The sequence below is a fragment of the Nelumbo lutea genome, chromosome 3 (genome assembly GCF_056320005.1).
Source record: "Nelumbo lutea isolate HS-2025 chromosome 3, American lotus-T2T, whole genome shotgun sequence".
In the NCBI taxonomy this organism is placed as follows: Eukaryota; Viridiplantae; Streptophyta; class Magnoliopsida; order Proteales; family Nelumbonaceae; genus Nelumbo; species Nelumbo lutea.
This window is the reverse complement of record NC_142686.1, coordinates 99,347,135-99,367,558: the sequence shown is the minus strand read 5'-3', so window position 1 is coordinate 99,367,558 and position 20,424 is coordinate 99,347,135. Positions and strand designations below refer to the sequence as shown.

General features: G+C 40.7%; 1 protein-coding gene and 1 pseudogene across 1 annotated transcript; one reads left to right on the top strand and one right to left on the bottom strand.

The window, feature by feature from the left end:
- Nucleotides 1-628: 628 nt before the first annotated feature.
- On the bottom strand, nucleotides 629-7,966 carry LOC148867127 (uncharacterized). Its single transcript, XM_088976462.1, is given in 7 exon segments — nucleotides 629-762; nucleotides 765-1,057; nucleotides 1,193-2,060; nucleotides 2,160-3,183; nucleotides 3,810-4,381; nucleotides 4,478-5,371; nucleotides 7,777-7,966. Coding segments are annotated over 7 exon segments (3,975 nt in total).
- Nucleotides 7,967-11,010: 3,044 nt separating this feature from the next.
- On the top strand, nucleotides 11,011-20,048 carry LOC148867126 (putative LRR receptor-like serine/threonine-protein kinase At1g07650; annotated as a pseudogene).
- Nucleotides 20,049-20,424: the final 376 nt, after the last annotated feature.

The following is a 20,424-nucleotide window of genomic DNA, read 5'->3' as shown; positions in this document are numbered from 1 at the left end:
TTGCTTCAAGACTCTTCTGCGGAATGGGCTTCAGCTTGTGAAATGGGCCTTACTACGAAATTTCTCTGACTTTGGGCCCGAATTCGTCTTCGATGCGGATTGCTTCTGCCAAGACCCAAAACATAAAAGTTGTGGGCCTTTTCTTTATCTTTCTGGTGTTTCTTGAAATGTCCAAATCGGAGTCCGGAATTGAGAGTTATGCCCATATCACTGATCGATGCCGAAACTGTGCAAAAACATCCAATTAGCCTTGTTTTCTTCCATTCACCTATCTGCTTGCTCTGAATCGAAATACAAGAGTAATGAGTCCAATTAGGTACCAACTAAGTGCAAAATACTAAATATTGAGGGATAAAGATATGACAAATTTTATTCTCATCAAATCCCCCCACACTTAAACCTTGCCCGTCCTCGGGCAAGTCAGAATTCAAGTAAAAAAAGGAGAACAATAATAAACTAGCTATCCTACCAATTTTTAAACTCAACTCTCCTTCGTCTTTCTCTACAAATATTCTAGGTTAATTATTGTGAACCGTTAAATCAACACAACCAAGTCATACATGACTCATTCATCCGTCAATCCAATTTTTGCTACTACAAACCAGGTAGTAAATCGGGGAAAACCTTTTTATCTTCTCTCTCTTTTTATTTTCTTTTTCTCTCCTCTGAAGAAGTGAGTGCATTTTAGCTCCCTGTTGGACACTTCAGCTTGTCCGCTTGTTTGTGGGTGGTATGCAGTGGAAATTAGATGGGTGATATTTTGCAGAAGTGAGTGCCTCGGTCACTTATTATTGCCCAGGGCATTCTGAACTTGGAGAAAATGTGGGACTTGACAAAATCTACAACAACCTTAGCATGATCAGTCTGGGTAGCTTTAGCTTCTACCCATTTTGAAACATAGTCCACAACTAGTAGGATGTAAACATTACCGAAAGAGGAAGGGAATGGGCCCATGAAATCTATACCCCATACATCAAATATTTCACATATCAATATAGGGGTAAGTGGCATTTGGTCTTTATGGCTTAAATTACCTGCCTTTTGGCATTGTTCACAGGCCTTGCAGAACATATAAGCATCACGAAATAGGGTAGGCCAAAATAATCCGCACTCCAGTATCTTACGTACTGTCCTCTTTGGGCCAAAATGGCCCCCACAGGCGTATGAATGGTAGAAGTGAAGAATGGAGGGGATTTCGGGGTCGGGCACACACCTTCGAAGGACCTGATCGGAACATTGCTTCCACAGATATGGGTTATCCCAGATGTAGTACTTGGCATCACTTCTTACCTTATCCCTTTGAGCTCTTGTTAATTCTCCTGGTATGGTTCTAGTAACCAAATAATTAACTATATCTGCATACCATGGAGTTCCTTCTTGAATCGTGAAAATGTGCTCGTCTGGGAACTCATCTTTCAAGGGTGTTACCTCTTCACTTGTAGTCAGCCTACTAAGATGGTCTGCAACCAAATTTTCTACACCCTTCTTGTCACGGATTTCGAGGTTAAATTCTTGTAGCAGGAGAATCCAGCGGATAAGCCTTGGCTTTGCTTCTTTCTTGGCAAGCAAATATTTTAGGGCTGCATGATCAGAATAAACAATCACCTTAGTACCCAATAAATATGAACGAAATTTTTCTAAGGCAAAAACTACAGCTAAGAGTTCCTTCTCTATTGTTGAATAATTGCACTGGGCAGCATCAAGGGTCCTCAAAGCATAATATATTGCATGAGCAGCTCTTCCAACCCTCTGTCCCAGAACAACACCGATGGCATAATTGCTTGCGTCGCACATAATCTCGAAGGGAAGATCCCAATTCGGTGGCTGGATGACTGGGGCTGAAGTCAACGATTCTTTCAGCTTATCAAAGGCTGCTCTGCACCCTTCATCAAAATCAAACATCACATCCTTCTGGAGTAGATTACATAAGGGGCGAGTTATCTTGGAGAAATCCTTGATGAATCTCCGATAGAATCCTGCATGTCCAAGGAAAGAGTGAACTTCCTGAATGTTCATGGGATAGGGCAGGGATTTAATAACATCTACTTTTGCTTTATCAACTTTGATTCCCTTAGAAGAGACTACATGCCCTAGAATGACGCCTTGGTCGACCATGAAATGGCATTTTTCATAATTTAGCACGAGGTTCTTTTCTATACACCTTTCAAGTACCTTTGTAAGGTTAGATAAGCATGAATCAAAAGAATCTCCATACACTGTGAAGTCGTCCATAAATACCTCTATAATGCTTTCCACATAATCTGAAAATATACTAACCATACATCTTTGGAATGTGGCGGGAGCATTGCAGAGACCGAATGGCATGCGCCGATAAGCAAAGGTACCGAAGGGGCAGGTGAAGGTAGTCTTTTCTTGGTCCTCAGGTGCAACTAGAATTTGATGAAACCCTGAATAACCATCAAGACAACAGTAATGAGATTTGCCAGCTAGTCTTTCAAGCATTTGATCGATAAAAGGGAGCAGGAAGTGGTCTTTTCGGGTTAACGAATTCAGCTTCCAGTAATCTATACACACCCGCCACCCATTTTGAATTCGGGTAGGCACTAACTCACCGTCTTGATTTTCGACCACAGTCATACCTGTTTTCTTTGGGACTACTTGTACCAGACTTACCCACTTACTATCTGAAATGGGATATATTATCCCGGCATCTAGAAGTTTTAAAACTTCTTTCTTCACTACCTCCATCAGCGGTGGGTTTAATCGGCGTTGGGCTCCGATTGCAGGTTTGGAGTCTTCTTCCAAGAGTATTTTGTGCATGCAGGTAGATGGGCTTATCCCCTTGATATCAACTACAGTCCATCCGATCGCTTCCTTGCGTTCCTTAAGTGCTTGAATTAGTTTCCTTTCTTCTAGTGCATCGAGTTTGGAGGAAACTATCACAGGTAGTGTCTCCCCCTTGCCTAGGAACATGTATTTTAGGTGCTTTGGTAATGATTTCAGCTCCAGCTGGGGTGCCTGCATAATAGATGGAAGGAGCCTTGTGTGAGATAGGGGCAAACTAATGAAAGAAGAATTATGAGCAAATTCAAAAGAGTTCAGTTCCGGAGTCAAAGTTTGTAGTTCTGAATTCAGCATAAACTTCTGCTCTGCTCGTTGCAGTTGATCAGGACCATTGTTAAGTGCAACTCTCAGTGTGTCTTCATCTTCTAGCTCAAAAGTCTACTGCACTAAAGAGAAAATAACATCTATAGAGAAAATAGAATGTGCTTCATTAGGGTATCTCATGGCATCATAGATATTAAATTTAATGATCTCACCATCGAATTCCATGGTAAGTGTCCCCTTATGCACATCGATTTTTGTTCTGGACGTCTTAAGAAAGGGTCTTCCTAGCAAAATTGGGGTCGAGTTGGAAGAGTTATCTTCTTCCGTGTCGATCACATAAAAAACGACAGGAAAGACCAAATTATTAACTTGGACTAGGACGTCCTCTAAGACTCCCTTCGGGTATGTAGTAGACCGATCAACAAGTTGTAAGATCATGCCCGTTTCTTTTAATGGTCCGAGATTCATGGTTGTATAAATAGAATGGGGCATGGCATTTATTGAAGCTCCTAGGTCTAGCATAGCTTTTTTGATCTGGACATTTCCTATCTTACAGGGAATGGTAAACATACCTGGATCCTTGCATTTAGGGGGTAGTCTTTTCTAGAGAATGGCTGAAACATTTTCTCCTATATGGACCTTCTCATCGCCTTTCAGCCTTCTCTTAGTAGTGCATAGCTCCTTGAGAAATTTGGCATAGCGGGGTACTTGCTTAATTGCATCAAGGAGGGGATGTTTACCTCAACTTTGCGGAAGGTCTCGAGAATGTCTTTGTCTTGCTCCTCCTTCTTGGATTTTGCGAATCGGCTAGGGAAAGGTGGAGCGATGACTATGGATTGGGGTGGCTTTCCGCTTGAATCCATTTGGGATGGTGTCTCCTCTCTGGTTGTATCTTTGGATGCTTCTTGATAGGGTTCATTCAGTTCCTTCCCGCTTCTCAATGTGATAGCGCTAGCATTTTGTTTCGGGTTGGTCGTGGTCTGAGAAGGTAGCCTCCCTGATGATTGGGATTCCATTCGACTCATAGCTGTCAAAAGCTGGCTGACTTGATTCTCCAGGTTTTGGATACTTGTCCTCGTCTTCTGTTGAAATTGTTGAGTATTAGTTGCAAGGGCTTTCACAATTTCATCGAGAGACATACCTGAGTTGGGAGAGGCTGAATATGGTGGAGCCGGCGGCCTGGTTTGATGCTGATGTTGGAAGCCGAAGGGCTTGGTTCCATAGTTCAGGTTGGGATGATCCCTCCATCCTGCATTGTAGGTGTTCGAGTAGGGATCGTATCTCTTTTGCGGGAATCCTCCAACAGCATTAGCTTGTTCGTAAGGTTCATCTTAAAGTGTAGGGCACATGTCAGTTGGATGTCCCGGAGTTGAGCAAATCCCGCAAGCCTTCACCATTTGTGTATTACCTGTGGCCATTTGACAGACAAGAGAGGTCAGGCTTGCAATTTTCTGTTCTAGGGAGGAGATGTTTGCCTCGTTAGCATGAGTTGTTGGAGGGTTGAGCCTATAGCCGAACTGTTGAGAGTTGGCTGCCATGTTTGAGATCAACTCTCTTGCTTGTGTAGGAGTTTTGTTCACCAACACTCCTCTGCTTGCTGCATCGATCATACTCCTATCCATTGGTAGTAACCCTTCGTAAAAATATTGGATAAGGAGCTGGTCTGGAATTTGATGTTGTGGACAGCTGGCATACAGTTGCTTGAATCTCTCCCAGTATTCGTAGAGAGTTTCCCCATTGAATTGTCTTATGCCACATATCTCCTTTCTGATGTTAGCAGCTCGGGAGGTAGGGAAGAACTTCTCAAGGAATTGCCTTTTCATATCATTCCACGTGGTGATGGAACCGGAGGGTAGGTAGTACAGCCAATCCTTAGCCTTATCAGCTAGTGAGAAAGGAAAGGCACACAATTTGATCTGTTCCTCGGTAACACCTTGAGGCTTCATGCTTGAGCATACTACGTGGAATTCTTTTAGGTGCTTGTGAGGGTCTTCGCCTGTAAGTCCATGAAAAGTAGGGAGTAAGTGTATAAGACCTGATTTAAGTTCAAAGGGTACCGCTAGATCTGCATATTCGATGCAGAGAGGTTGTTGGTGTAGATCCGGTGCAGCTAGCTCTCTAAGGGTTCTTTCTTCGTTGTTGGCCATGACTTCTTCTTCAGAATGGTTGGATGGCTCAACGATTTCTGTAGCCGGCTTCACTCCGGAAGTGGGGAGTGATGCTGATTGGTTGCGGCGTTGCTTGGCTTCTTTCCTCAAGCGGTGAACTACGTTCTCGATCTCAGGGTCGTAGTGGAGTTCACCTACACGAGAAGAGCGAGGCATAAACCAAAAAAAAGGAAATAAACCTACTTAGGACGCCAATCCCCGGCAACGGTGCCAAAATTTGGTGGGTGCCGAACCCAACCAAAGATAAATAGTCTTGCTCTGGGTTAATAATTTGCAGATAGTGATGAGCAAGGTCGTTCTCCACAGGGATTGGGTGGATTTATTTCTAAGTAGATGGATTAAGGGGGGTTGTAAGCTGAGGAAAATAAGAAAATAGCAGAAAATATCAGAAAACAAAGATTAAATCGATGAGAGATGGCTTCCGGTTGAAGGGACAAGTTCAGCTTTGATTTGTAGCATTGATCCTTGATGCAAAGATAGATTCATATGTCTATGAATAAATTGGTTATAGCTGTTAACAAGCTCTAACAGCCAGCCTTTACTCTTATTATTCGACAACCAAAACAAGCTCTTTGATTGCTTCCCTTATTAATAGGCAGTCCTAAACAAGCTCTTAGGATTTAACCTATTAATAGCATTAAGAGGGGAGAGACCCAATTCTGGTCAGTGATCTCACAAGCTCGAACCATTTAAACCAGATCATACATTTTCCTAACATAGATCGAAAACATTTTTGCATTCAATTTATGTTAGTTGCCACCATGATCGAACCCACCAATCATATACGAAACTGGAGGTTCAATCGGCCATGGATTATTTCCATTGAATGAGCAAGGGGCCCTTCTTGCTTAATCAACAAAAATAATCCTCACAGTTAATTCGCAGAAAATATATGAATACCCAAAAACAATGAACTGAAATAAAAATCAATTAGATCTCACAATGCTTACAGAATCAAGGCTTCCCTAACCCTTCAACCAGAAATAAAAATTTACAGACACCTCATGATGAAATCGCAGCTTCCAGATGAGAAAGGGGGGCGAACTCTTGCTTCTTCCTCCTTGGTTGATTTCTCTCTCTGAAGACTGAAGCTCTCTTGGAGGAAATTGATGCCTTGGGTGCTGGTCCGCCCCCCCTTTATAAAGATTTGGGGAGAGGGCTGCTCTCCAACTCCCTTAAGGAGATTATCCTCAAACTGGAAAGTCCTAGTCTAATTTGAACTTATCCTACCTAACTCTTATTTCTTATCATTTTAGAATTATAATTTGAGAATTTAAATCTGATAAAACTCTTTTATTGAGATTACATTCAACTTCTATTCTAATGGGACTCTTGGATCTTGAATTCGAACTGGGCTTCTTTAACAATTCGGGCTTGTTTCAAGACTCTTCTGCGGAATGGGCTTCAGTTTGTGAAATGGGCCTTACTACGAAATTTCTCCGACTTTGGGCCCGAATTCGTCTTCGATGTGGATCGATTCTGCCAAGACCCAAAACATAAAAGTTGTGGGCCTTTTCTTTATCTTTCCGATTCTTCTTGAAATGTCCAAATTGGAGTTCGGAATTGAGAGTTATGCCCATATCACTGATCAGTGCCGAAACTGTACAAAAACATCTGATTAGCCTTATTTTATTCCATTCGCTTATCTGCTTGCCCTGAATCAAAATACAAGAGTAATGAGTCCAATTAGGTACCAATTAAGTGCAAAATACTAAATATTGAGGGATAAAGATATGACAAATTTTATTCTCATCACTCTCACATAACATTATTCGCCCAACTAAACTAATAACTGAGCTTTTTGATATTTGTGTATGTCCCATTTAGAGTGAATAGACTAAACTAAGTCAAATTTTCCTTCAAAAATTCTGGTATATATTCCAAGTTATTTGAGAGAAAACCAGTAAATATAAATAAATGAATATTTTATTTTATGCATAATAAGCAAATAGGGATTACAAACAACCATATTTCATGAATAAGGCTATAGATGGCCTTTAAATAATGATTGCATATTATCATGGTGTGAGGAACCATGATCAGCCAAGTTTTCTAAAGTGGGATGTAGATGGTTTCTTTCCTCACACAAGGTTATTTTCGGGGTCAAAATGAAGGAACCATAATCAGCTAAGTTTCACGGACAAGTCTATAGATGGTTGTCTCCTTACATGCAAAATAGTGAATATTATAGGTTAAGATGGAGTAAGGAAAGATAATCAATCGAGTTTCAAAGACAAGGCTGTAGATGGTTATCTTACATGTATTTCAGTACGAGACAAGGAAGAAAAGAAAGAAAACAATAAGGGAAGAAAGAAAGGGGTGAGAGGAATAAAAGGAATATGGTCCTCCATCTCATGTGGGAGGGACAGGGAATATCATAGTGAAGAGGTGTGGGACATCCTTTCCTTTAGCCTTATCCTTCACTTTTAAAGGAATACTTATTTTCCCATATTTTTTACAGAGTCAGGGATGTCCTTTCCTTTAGCCTCATTCTTCTTTTTAACATTAACAAAGGTGGCCATCGCCTTGCGGCCCTCACCTTTGCTTATAGGATTTTTGTCGACCTTTTTCATTTCTGAAGGAGGAGGATTGGGCTTACGTGTCATAGCCTTTTCCCTAGAAATATGTCTCTCCACACTACTGGATTTAGAAACCAATGCATCAAATGATTGTAGTTCTGTTGTGCCTACAAAGGCAGCAATCTTTGGCAAGAGATTGTTGACACTCATTTGTACCACTGAAATTTCCTTTAATTTCTTAACACACTAAATATTCATGTTTCTCCAGCATGTAATGAACTCATTTACACTTTCATTTGGCCTTTTATTTCACTTCAGCCAAATCTGCAATTAAAAATTTCACTAGTGAAACTTGAACTTGAGCTAACTTCAGAACTTTGTAACAATTGAGCCCTTGCTTGACTGATAGGGCCTTTATAAGCCTTGAACTCTTTGTTGGTCATAGTATGTGTATATGCCACCAGTTCAAAGTAGAAACCAACTTGTTTAACAAACATGCATCAAAAAATAAAAGTCCATTTTTTTTAGCTTCCATGTCCTATTTTACTTTCTTTGATCTTTCGGCAGCAAAATCAACAAGGGAAATGGGAGCACTACTTTGTGGCTTTCTAGCCTTTGGAGGTCTCTTGGACCTAAGCTTACGAATGGAAATTCCTTCAATTGTAGAAAAAGGCTTTTGATTAAAAATATTAAATATCTTCCTTCCCCCAAGAGGAATAACCTTTTCCACTTGAACTTCCGAGTTCAATTGGGGCTTCAATTGTGTAGATGAAAGAGCATCTATTGCCTTCTCTTATGTAGCCTTAGTAGAGGCTTGGGGACTAGATTCTTCCTCAAAAATAGCCACCATCATGGGAAATGGTTCCTACCATGATTTGAGTTGGGACAATAACTCTAGCCCTTGGTTTGGCAGCCTTCACTAGGGAAACTGCCTTTGATTTTGTAATCTTCAAGGTTGATGAGGCAACCTTCTTGGTTACCTTTGCCTTTGGAGGCTTAAAACCCGCCTTTTTGGTAGAGTTGAGCATAGTTTGTTTACATGGGCTCCTTTATCTCTTTTTCCTTCATGATCTTTTTCTTGATCTTAGGAACCAAGGACATGGTGGTAGCAATAAGAGGATTCACATCCACAGTAAACGTTGCTTTGTAGGAAGGCTTCTTTGAGCCCCCAAAGTCGAAAGATAATTCAACTTGAGCATTAGACAAATACAGAAAGCCCAGGACAATTCAATGGAAAAATACAAAAAGGACACCCCTAAAAATCTTTTTTTTTCTACAAGAAAAAGAGAAACATTTTTAAGTATTAAGAAAAAGAGAAGATGCAAAAATACTCATTCTTTATTACTTCAGGAGACAAATCACAAAACAAAACAACACAAAACAATGTATCCTCAACCCAAGGGATTATGCCTCTGAACTCTTATACAAATTGGCCATTTAGACCTCTCTCCAATAATACCGAGTACCTATACAAGGGTGTCATATCAAGTTGATGCTTTCCAGATTTGGCTTTGCTATATCTAGGCCATGGGTTAAAATTTCCATAAATTTCCTAATATTTTCATTTCCATGGGTACCGACATGAAAATTTCCGGAATTGACATACTCCCCTTTGAAAACTACCAATGCTATGTGGAGTATAGAAGATGGTTTTATAACAAAGTTGGTGATAATATTGTAGATGTGGAGTAGAGGTATAATTGCCTACCTAATGAACATGTGGAGACACTTGATGTACTGTAGTACTATGGTCCCTGTTGTAATTCATTATATATATATATATATATATATATATATATATTTCTTGGATGATTAGCTAGAGGGTTGTTTGAGAAGTATGTTTTGAAAAGGACGCCCAACAGGTCAGTTTTTTCCTTGTTTTCTCTAAATCGGCTGATTCAATCAGCCTAAGGCTCTAGAGTTTGTGTCACCTAGGCCTCATTTAACTGGTTATTAATCTGTTTTGAAGAATGGTTTGGATTTGGTAGGGTTTTGATCCCATCATGTAATTGACAATCCTGAAACTTTCCTTTTTGGGACTGACATCAATATAAACCTATTGTTCGGAGATTTTTATAGTATAATCTCATTTTACTTGAAATATTACTTCAACATTACTTATAAACTATTACTGATTTAAGTTGGGTGGTGTGTCTTTTTGGGTGACTCCCCCATCTCCTAGAAATGCAAGAAACAACAAACAATTTTTAAGTCATCTACAAAAGTCGAACGTAAGGCTATGTTATTTATGTGCAATGAGATTGTTTGTCTTCAGTCTATCCTTGTTGATCTTGGTGTTCACCTCCCTTACACCTATCCCTCTCTATGTTGATAACACTAGTGCCATCAAAATTGCATCTAATCTAAGCACATTGAGGAGGACTGTCACTTTATTAGGGAGTTGTTTCTTGCTGGCTCCATCTCTCTTCCACATATAGCTTACGATTTGCAGATTGCTAATATACTTACAAAGCCTATGACGAGATCTAGACATCTATATCTTGTAGGCAAACTAACATGAAGGTAAATCTTCGTTTTTATTTGCGTAATAGATATTTGGTTGATCTATTCAAATCATTTGCATTTTCTATGAGTTTAAATTTTGCTCATGTAGTTTACAGGACAACTTCACAATGTATTATTTTGTCTACTAAACTTAGTTTTTTAGTTTTGTTTAATGGTTGGGATCAAGGCAATAATTTAAAAGGTGTATCTATCCTTCTTTTATCATTTCATAAAATATCATTCTATATGTTAACATTTCACAATGTTTGTACCATGTCTGTGAATTCTACATTATTTCCATATATACATTTTGATGCAGTCCACAATCATATTTCAAGAAACATAGAATCATATGGCTTATTTTTAGCGGACTTCTAACAACTAGTTTTTCATTAAAAGCTCCAACAACTAGTTTCTCATTCAATGCTCTAATAGCTAGTTTTTCATTTAATGCTCCAATTAGTTTTTCATTCAATGCTCCAACAACTAGTTTTATTTTCTATATAAAGCCCTGGAATGTCAAGCTAGAGGCATCAAGTTATTCCCTTTGTTTTGAGAATCTTAGAGCTTTCTTTGAGAGTTGAGAGAGTCCCTTCTTGGGTGAGTGAGTCTCCAACCTTGTTGCCTCATTTTATAAGCCATCTCATATTAATGAAATTCTATCCAATTTGCTTCTTTTATTTTCTATTTCTTTGAGAAAATTTCTTTCATTATCTTTCTTCATATTTGAGCTACATCACATTTCCGACATGTTTCCCATGTTTCGCTCACTGATGTATTCGCTGACACCAACAATTTTAGACCTTTCTGTAGGTAACATAGCCTCTCCCTTTGATAAAACTGGAGCTATAGAATTAGCTGATCTAGGACTTGACTTGAACAAGATTTTCAGATCTTAAAAATCCAAGGACCTAAATAAAATAGATGAATGTCTTCCAGGAGGTACAAGTAGGAAATATGTTGTGGACAATCACCTCGAAACTAGAGGAAGCCCTCACCTAGATGCATAATTCCATTAACCAAATAAAATCCCCATATCATTGAACCTTGAGAGAAAAGCAATAGCTCCACTGTTTCAAGAACCAAACAAGGATCCATAGTTCCTTAATGAAGATTTGAGGAACTAAACAAGGTCCCAAATCAGGGAACCTTCAGTTTGTGAACAAGATGCTTCTTTGTAGTCACATTTTGTGGTATAAAACCTTAAACTGCACTAGACCCATTATAGGAGACCTAACTAATGATACATTTTTTTTTATGTTAGCCATTTCTGTGTTTTAATCTCCTTTTCATTTCAGACTGGAAATTTAACTATCCAACGCACACCCTTAGCCAACTATGAAGTTTACATGCATGTTAACATAAGGTTTATCCATGATTACTAACCTGTTATTGATTTTCTTCTAGATCGGTATGAACTCCATATAAATTGTGGTGGGAGAGAAATAACTATAGGAGATATTACATATCAAGCTGATCAAGAAGCAGGTGGTCCCGCAACGTTTTCCCAAAGTAAATATGATTGGGCATTAGCAGCACCGGTTACTACCCGGATGATGGCATCACTGCAGATGAGTATACAAAAACAACTACATCAAGACCCTTGGGCAACCCTGAAAACTCTGAATTGTACATGTCAGCACGTCTTTCCCCACTCTCTCTCACATACTATGGGTACCGTTTGCTAAACGGAAGCTACACTGTGAGGCTCCACTTTGCAGAGATCATATTTACAAGTGGAAGAAATTATAGTAGTCTGGGAAGGCGAATCTTCAATGTTTATATTCAGGTAGTTTTTAGTCAATTACATTTTAATATGTGCATTCAATATCTTATATGAATCTAATTGTAACTAGTTTACCACAGGGAAGATTGGTGCTGAAAGATTTCAACATAGCAGATGCGGCGGGTGGAATTGGCAAGGCAATCAATAAAACATTTAGCCCAGTTAATGTAACAACTGGTACTTTAGAAATCCGCTTCTATTGGGCTGGGAAGAGGACAACCGTAATCCCTTCTAGCGGTGTTTTTGGTCCTCTAATATGAGCTATCTCTGTGGAGCCTAGTGAGTTAAATACTTTTCCAGAGATCTTGTTCTAATCAACTTTTCTCTCTACTGTCTGACATGAGTAACTTATGTCATAAATATTCTGTTCATCATCAAATGTGAGACAGAAGATAGTGGAACATGAACTACTAAAATTAGTGATTTATATTGAAAAATAGGGTAAATCTAATTTGGCTTTTGGATGCTTTCTTTGTTGTTTGAGTTGTTTGTTTGTGTCAATGAAATAATTTTTCAAAATTGGTTTTCCAGTTCCTGTTAACTTGATAGTTATGTGTTTTTCATCTTTCTCCAATATGCTAAGGGTGGAATATTGCTTCTTCATGCAGACTTTGTACCTCCTTCAGAAGGTGGAAAGAAGAAACCAGCAGGCATCATAGCTGGAAGTATAGTTTTGGCAGTGGCCTTTGTCTTCATAGTTTTGGGTACCATTTGGTGGAGAGGCTGTCTAAGACACAAAAGCACAATGGACCAAGGTGGGAGAAACCATCTACAAATCCTATCAAAAACAATGAAATTAATCATTTCATGTAGGAGGAGAGGAATAAAATTAGAAAAAGAAGAGAGACTTCTCAGTTGCTTAATGTCATGAACAACTACTACTAATTGGTTTACAAAGTAACGAACTTTAAAGTAGAATAGTCACCTGGTGAAATTATAACATGTGCTACCAACATTTAAATTTTAATAAAAAATTAAATAAGTAGAAAAATTTTTATATGTTCATCATTTGTGGTCCATATACTGCTTATTAATAGTGTCCTCACCGACATGACTTCATTTCTTGAGTGTGGACCCCTAGTGAAAACTCAAGTATGGAACACAAATTTGTTATAGAAAATTCCACATGAAAATCCTGAGTTCCCTGAATTGTAATGGATTATTTCTACCAGTTACAGCAATCAGAGCAGTGCAGTTTCTAATTCATGTTACATGTGATTTTGATATGGATGCGTTTATTGGGAAGAAATATCGCTGCCGGCAGCAATAGTGATTTGGTGCTCTCATCGGATTCTAGCTAGTTATAGTCCATCTTATCTTATCTGTTTTCAGACCATCTTATCTGATCTGTTTTCAGTAAAGATTAGTAGGAAGTCTGATCTATCTTATGGAGTCTTATCTATCTTAAGTAGGGAGTCTTATCTATCTTATCTGTAAGGTGTATAGATTAGCAGGGAGTCTTCCTACAAGGAGGACTCTTATCTCTTGTAATCTCCTATTTAAGGAGCTGAGAATATTGAATAAGACCATTGAAAATTTCAGTCAAGAAAGAGAGCAAAGAAGAGTTGGTGATCTCTTGAACAAATCATCTTTAGGGTGGCAAGATAGGTTTTTCAAGAAAAGGAAGGAACAAGGGAAAACAGGAGGTTTTCCCCGGGGACCGACCCATGACGAGATCCTATTCGCGGGGCCCTTAACAATTTGGTATCAGAGCCAAACGTCATGGGTGATCTGGAGCAGTTGACGTCTAGGGTTCACGAACTGGAGCACAAGCACAGGCTCGTGGAGAACAGCACAAAGGTACGTGAAATCAAGGACAATGTCCGAGAGTTATGGCACTTGATGGAGTTGTATTTCTCTAACAAGGAAAGGAATCCAAAAGGGGCTGCAACCACAAATAGCCGCCAACCAGACTTGACGGAGTCGTCTGGCGAACAGCAGGTCATCACCCCAGCAGCCGTAGACGTTCCCAAGTATAGCAGACTGGAGTTCCCTTCTTACAACGGCACCGGAGACCCTTTGGGGTGGCTATACCGATGTGAGCAGTTCTTTCGCAACTAGCGGACGGAGGACAGAGACAAGGTAAGCCTAGCTACATTCCACTTGACGGAAGAGGCGCAACTCTGGTTCTATCGATTGGAATAGGAGGAACCCGAGCTCAGTTGGATCCTACTGCCTCCTCAGGTTTGGGCCCCCATTGACGAGCAACCCGTTAGGTGAACTGATCAACCTCAAACAGACGGGAACAGTGGCTGAATACCAACGCCAATTCTAGACTCTCCTTGCCAGAGCAGCTTCGGTGCGACCAGACCAGCAGGTAGACATGTTCACCGCAGGGTTAGTAGAACCCTCAAGGGTGGATGTGGAGATGCAACACCCCCCCAACCTAGTTACAACCATGAATCTAGCTCGCGCCTTCGAATGTAAGCTGCAGCTCAGCCGCAGAACCTTTAGTATGGGGCGGCCGTCGACATCATGGGCACCCCCAAAAACACCCGGAATGGCCCCTTCTTCTGCAACTAGCCGAGAACAGAAGCCTCATATGAGCAACGTCCACAAGTCAGCATCCAGTATGGGAAGCAGCATGGTGGCACGCCCCATTAAACACTTGTCCAGAGCTGAGATGGCAGATCGCTGAGCAAGGGGACAGTGTTTCAACTATGACGATCTTTATTCGGCAGGACACAGGTGCAAGAGATTTTTCTGCCTCCTGGTGGACAAACAAGAGGAAGATGAAGATAAACCTGCAATGTTCGAACCCGAGATCTCCCTCCACGCAATCACCAGAATAAAGACCTCTCAGACTATGGAGTTACGGGCACGGGTGGCAGGGAAACTAGTACGGATCCTCGTTGATTCAGGAAGAACACACAATTTTGTAAGTGAGCAAGCTGCCCTTTAGTTGAAATTACTTATGGAAAACAGACCAAGACTGTAGGTAGCCGTAGCAAACGGTGAAAGGGTTCACAGTCCCAGAATCTGTAAAGACACCCAAATACAGGTCGAATTTGAATCCTTCTCTGCTGATTTATTTGTGCTATTCTTGGATGAATTTGATATAGTTCTTGGAGTAAAATGGTTGATCACCCTAAGCCCAATCCTATGGGATTTCAGCACCCTAACAATGACATTCCGCTTGAATGGGAAACAAGTTACTTGGCAGGGAACTAGGGTCGAAGCAAAAAAACCACAGGTTCATATGCTTCAGGGGGAAACGACGCATACAACGAATATGGAAAGGCCCCTCACCGATTTTTCAGATGTGTTCCAAGAACCCAAGGGACTTCCTCCTTCCCGAGCGTGCGATCATCGAATCCCTCTGGTGACGGGTTCAGAACCAATCGTCCAGCACTATCGCTACCCACATTTGTAGAAAGACGAGATAGAGAAGCAGTGTGCTGAAATGATGAAACAGGGGATCATCCGCCTTAGCCGTTCTCCCTTCTCCTCGCCGGTTCTATTGGTAGCAAAGCGGGATGGTACTTGGAGGTTTTGTGTGGACTACAGAGAGCTCAATAACCGAACTGTCAAGGATAAATTCCCTATTCTCATTGTGGACAAGTTGTTGGATGAACTTCATGGTGCCCAGTACTTCTCAAAATTAGACCTCAGGTCGGGATACTTTCAGGTCCGAATTGCTTCCGAGGACATAGAGAAAACTGCCTTCAGAACTCATCATGGCCACTTTGAGTTTTTAGTTATGTTGTTCGGTCTCACCAACACCCCATCCACATTCCAGTCTCTAATGAATGAGGTATTTCAGTCCCACCTTCACAGATTTGTTTTAGTGTTCTTTGACGACATTTTAGTTTACAGTAAATCTTAGATAGAACATGTGCATCATCTACGGACTGTTTTTTAGCTCTTGTGCCAACACAAGCTCTTCCTTAAACGGTCCAAGTGCTCCTTCGGGGAGCGCCAGGTTCTGTACTTAAGTCATGTCATCAATGGGCAAGGTGTCATGGTGGACAGTTCCAAAATCCAAACAATCAAGGAATGGCCCAAACCCCAATTCGCCAAGGTTCTCCATGGGTTCCTGGGTCTGACAAGATACTATTGCAAATTTGTACAAAATTATCGCCTATTGGCTTTCCCATTAACCAACCTACTAAAGAAGAATGCCTTTCATTGGGACGACACAGCCGATGCAGCTTTTGCAAATTTAAGGGTTGCCCTATCCTCCACCCCAGTTCTACAATTGCCAAACTTTGACCTCGAGTTTACAATCGAGTGTGATGCATCCGTAATAGGTATTGGAGCCGTATTATAGCAACAAGGGCACCCGATTGCCTTCTTTAGCCACAAACTTGCTGACCGACATTTAAAATTACCCGCCTATGAACGCGAACTGATTGGGTTAGCTAGAGCAGTCCAACACTGGAGACCATACTTATGGGGAAGGTTATTTGTCATCAAAACTGATCACTATAGCCTCAAGTACTTGTTGGAGCAGCGACTCACCACTTCTCCTCAACAACATTGGGTTAGCAAGCTGCTTGGTTTTGATTTTCAGGTAGACTACAAGGCGGGATCCTTAAATCATGTCATGGATGCTTTGTCTAGGCGTGGTGAAGACACTATGCTCCTTTGTGGGATTCCCCATCTCCAAATCACCTTGTTAGACGACATCAAGAAGGTGCTGCCACAATCTCCGGAGTGGACGGCCCTTGTTCAGAAAATTCAGTTCGGAGCCGCTGACTCCACTTGGTCCCTTCATGACGGGTTGGTGCTATACAAAGGTCGGGTACATCTTCCAGCAGATTTCTCTTTAATTCCTTCCATCATCTCCAGTATTCATAACTCCACCCATGAAGGCATTCAGAAGGCACTGCATCGCGTCCAAGCTAATTTCCATTGGCAAGGTATGAAAACTTCTATTCGGGACTTTATCTAGAATTGCTCCACGTGTCAACAACACAAATGGGAGAATCTACACCTGGCTGGCCTTCTTCAGACCCTCTCGATTCCAGCACAAATTTGGGCTGATATCTCCATGGATTTTATTGAGGGCCTACCCAAGGTTGGCAGAAAATCAGTTCTTTACATGGTTGTGGATCGCTTCTCTAAGTACACCCATTTCATCCCTCTGTCACATCCGTACAGTGCTACATCAGTCGCTCACGTTTTCTTTATGCAAGTTTTCTGTTTACATGGGTTGTCGGAATCTATTGTCAACGACAGGGACCCAGTTTTTACTAGTGCCTTCTGGAAGGAATTGTCTCGGTTACATGGTACCGAATTAGCTTTTTCCTCTGCGTATCATCCTCAGGCAGATGACCAAACGGAGATGGTGAACTGTACGATCGAAATGTATCTACGTTGTTTTATTGGAGATCAACCGTGACGGTAGGTTGACTGGCTTCCTTGGGCCGAGTATTGTTATAACACTGCCTATCATTCTTCCCTCGGAATGACACCTTTCCGGTCGTCTATGGCCGTGACCCTCTTCGTTTGTTATCCTGTGAGCCCGGTTCTACTCGTTTGGAGGAGATTGATTGTTCCCTACAAGACCGTGATGCCCTTCTAGCTGAAGTTTCTCTTTGCTTGCAACAGGCACAACTACGCATGAAGCATGCCTATGAACAGCATCATCGGGAATTGTCATTTGACCCAGGACAGTTTGTGTGGTTGAAGCTTCAGCCCTATCGGCAACGCTCCTTGCGACGCAGGGCTGCTCCTAAACTAGCTCCTAAATTTTATGGACGCTTCAAGGTTTTGCGCCGGATTGGTACGGTTGCATACTAGCTGGAACTGCCAGAGCACACCAGAATCCATGATGTTTTCCACATTTCCTTGCTCAAGCCATTTACAGGTATTCCTCTTGATCGAGTTTCCCCCTTACCACCCTTGAAAGACGGCAAACTCATCCCCCAACCTCAGGCCCTTGTTCGCTCCAGAATCAATCGGGGTGTTCTCGAAGTCTTGGTGAATGGGACGGCTTGCCATCAGCCGAGGCCACCTGGCTCCCCTTGACCGAGTTCCAAGACATGTATCCAAGTTTCGAGCTTGAGGACAAGCTCTTAGTCCAGAGGGGGAGTAATGATATGGACGCGTTTATTGGGAAGAAATATCACCACTGGCAGCAGCAGTGATTTGGTGCTCTCATCGAATTCTAGCTAGTTACAGTCCATCTTATCTTATCTGTTTTCAGTCCATCTTATTTGATCTGTTTTCAGTAAGGATTAGTAGGAAGTCTGATCTATCTTAGGGAGTCTTGTCTATCTTAAGTAGGGAGTCTTATCTATCTTATTTGTAAGTGGTATAGATTAGCAGGGAGTCTTCCTACAAGGAGGACTCTTATCTCTTGTAATCTCCTATTTAAGGAGCTGAGAATATTGAATAAGATCATCGAAAATTTCAGTGAAGAAAGAGAGCAAATGAGAGTTGGTGATCTCTTGAACAAATCACCTTTAGGGTGGCAAGATAGGTTTTTCAAGAAAAGGGAGGAACAAGGGAAAACAGGAGGTTTTCCCCGAAGACCAACCCGTGACGAGATCCTATTCGCGGGCCCTTAACAGACCTTCTTCCTAGGAACAAAATATGTGTCTAATTACCTGGATGCCCAACATACCCAGCACTGATTGGTGTGTTCTGGGTCCAAAAGTTTTAGTACTGAGTGCTATTATGTTAGATTATAGGGTTTAAAGAAACACATTGTTATGTTCAACTTGGACCATTAGGAATTTCTGCACTAAATCAATTTGTGACAGCCCGAGAGGTGTTCCCTTTCACGTGTGCAAAGACATACATATGCGAGTAAGTACACCTGTACTCATGTAGTGATTATTTGGTGCAGTTAGTACAGGAACAAAATGCAGCAGATTCCGACTCCAACTAGGATAAATAGATCTAAGACTTGTTAGGAATTGAGTCCAAATTTTGATCCTTTTAAAATACCCAATAAACATGAAAGTGTATTAAATGAATCTTGAAGTTTAAAGGATGGAATAGAGAAAATGCACTTTTTTTACTTCTTTAATTAACTATCATTTAATAAAATTTATATTTTAGTGTGATTCAAAAGCATTTTGTCAATTTCAATTACCCCCAAGTAGTTCTTATCGTTTGGTCAGTTGTCAACCACCTATGTCATATCTGGGTCTTAACCCAACAAGATCCTGATACTGATTCTGGTAATGGGGTCTGGGTCTGGATATACATGGACCTGCTCCAAATCTGACATGTCAGCATGCTCTGTTGAGTATAATTTCATGAGAACAATTTTTGCAGTATAAGAAATATTACCCTACTTTTCATGGGTGACTCTAATCTCATGTAGGGAAAATATAATTTGATAATCCTGAATTTTCAGTGGATATATGGCACCAGAGTATGCAATGAAGGGTTATTTGACAAACAAAGCAGATGTTTATAGTTTTGGAGTTGTTGCCTTGGAAATTGTCAGTGGGAAGAGAAATACTGCTTTCAAGCCACAGGAGGAATTTATTGATCTTCTTGATTGGGTAATTCTGACTTTTGATCTATCCAAAACAAATTTTTTCTATGCTTTTTTATTATTCAGGACTTCTGGATGGTTTTTGTTTCAACTTTTCTTTTACCTTTTTTTTTTCTCTTAATAATGTTTAGGCCCTTATCCTGAAAGACAAAGGAAGTTTGTTGGATCTAGTGGATCCAAGGTTGGGATTGGAATTCAACAAAGAGGAGGCTATGAGGATGATTACTGTGGCTCTCTTATGCACTAATACATGTGCGCCCCTAAGGCCTACTATGTCTGCTGTGGTGAGCATGCTTGAAGGCCGAGCTTCTGTCATGGAGTTTGTATCAGATCCAAGTATCCCCAGTGACGAGTTGAGGTTTAAAACTATGATGAATTATTATTCACAGCTCCAGGATCATCAGAGCATCAGCGCGAGCCAGGCTCGGAGTGTGCTGGGTGGATCATGGAGTGGGTCCACTATGTCAGCCCAAACCTACCAATCTGGATCCCACATAATGGAAGAACACAGAGCAGTGAATGATGGGGTGATTGGATGTACCTAACACATACATACATACATATATATATATATATATATATATTTCTCATGTTGTTATATATAATAAGAGACATGGGATTCCATCATGAAAGGCAACTGTATATATGTTTTGGCGACTAAAATGGAAATTTTCTTAACTGAGTCCATTTTAGTAATAAATAAATGTATATTTGATATAAATGATAAAGTTCTTTTTGGTCTCAATATCTAGATTGCACTGAAGTTCTCAAACCAAGACAACAGAAGCATCAGAAACGATTGGAGGAAATACTAGTCTTTTGGGAAATAAGGGGAAATATTAGTTAGAAATATTCTTATAGCTTTCTTTGTGTACAATATAATCAGCTTTAACATTCATTCGATTGTAATTAACCTGGACA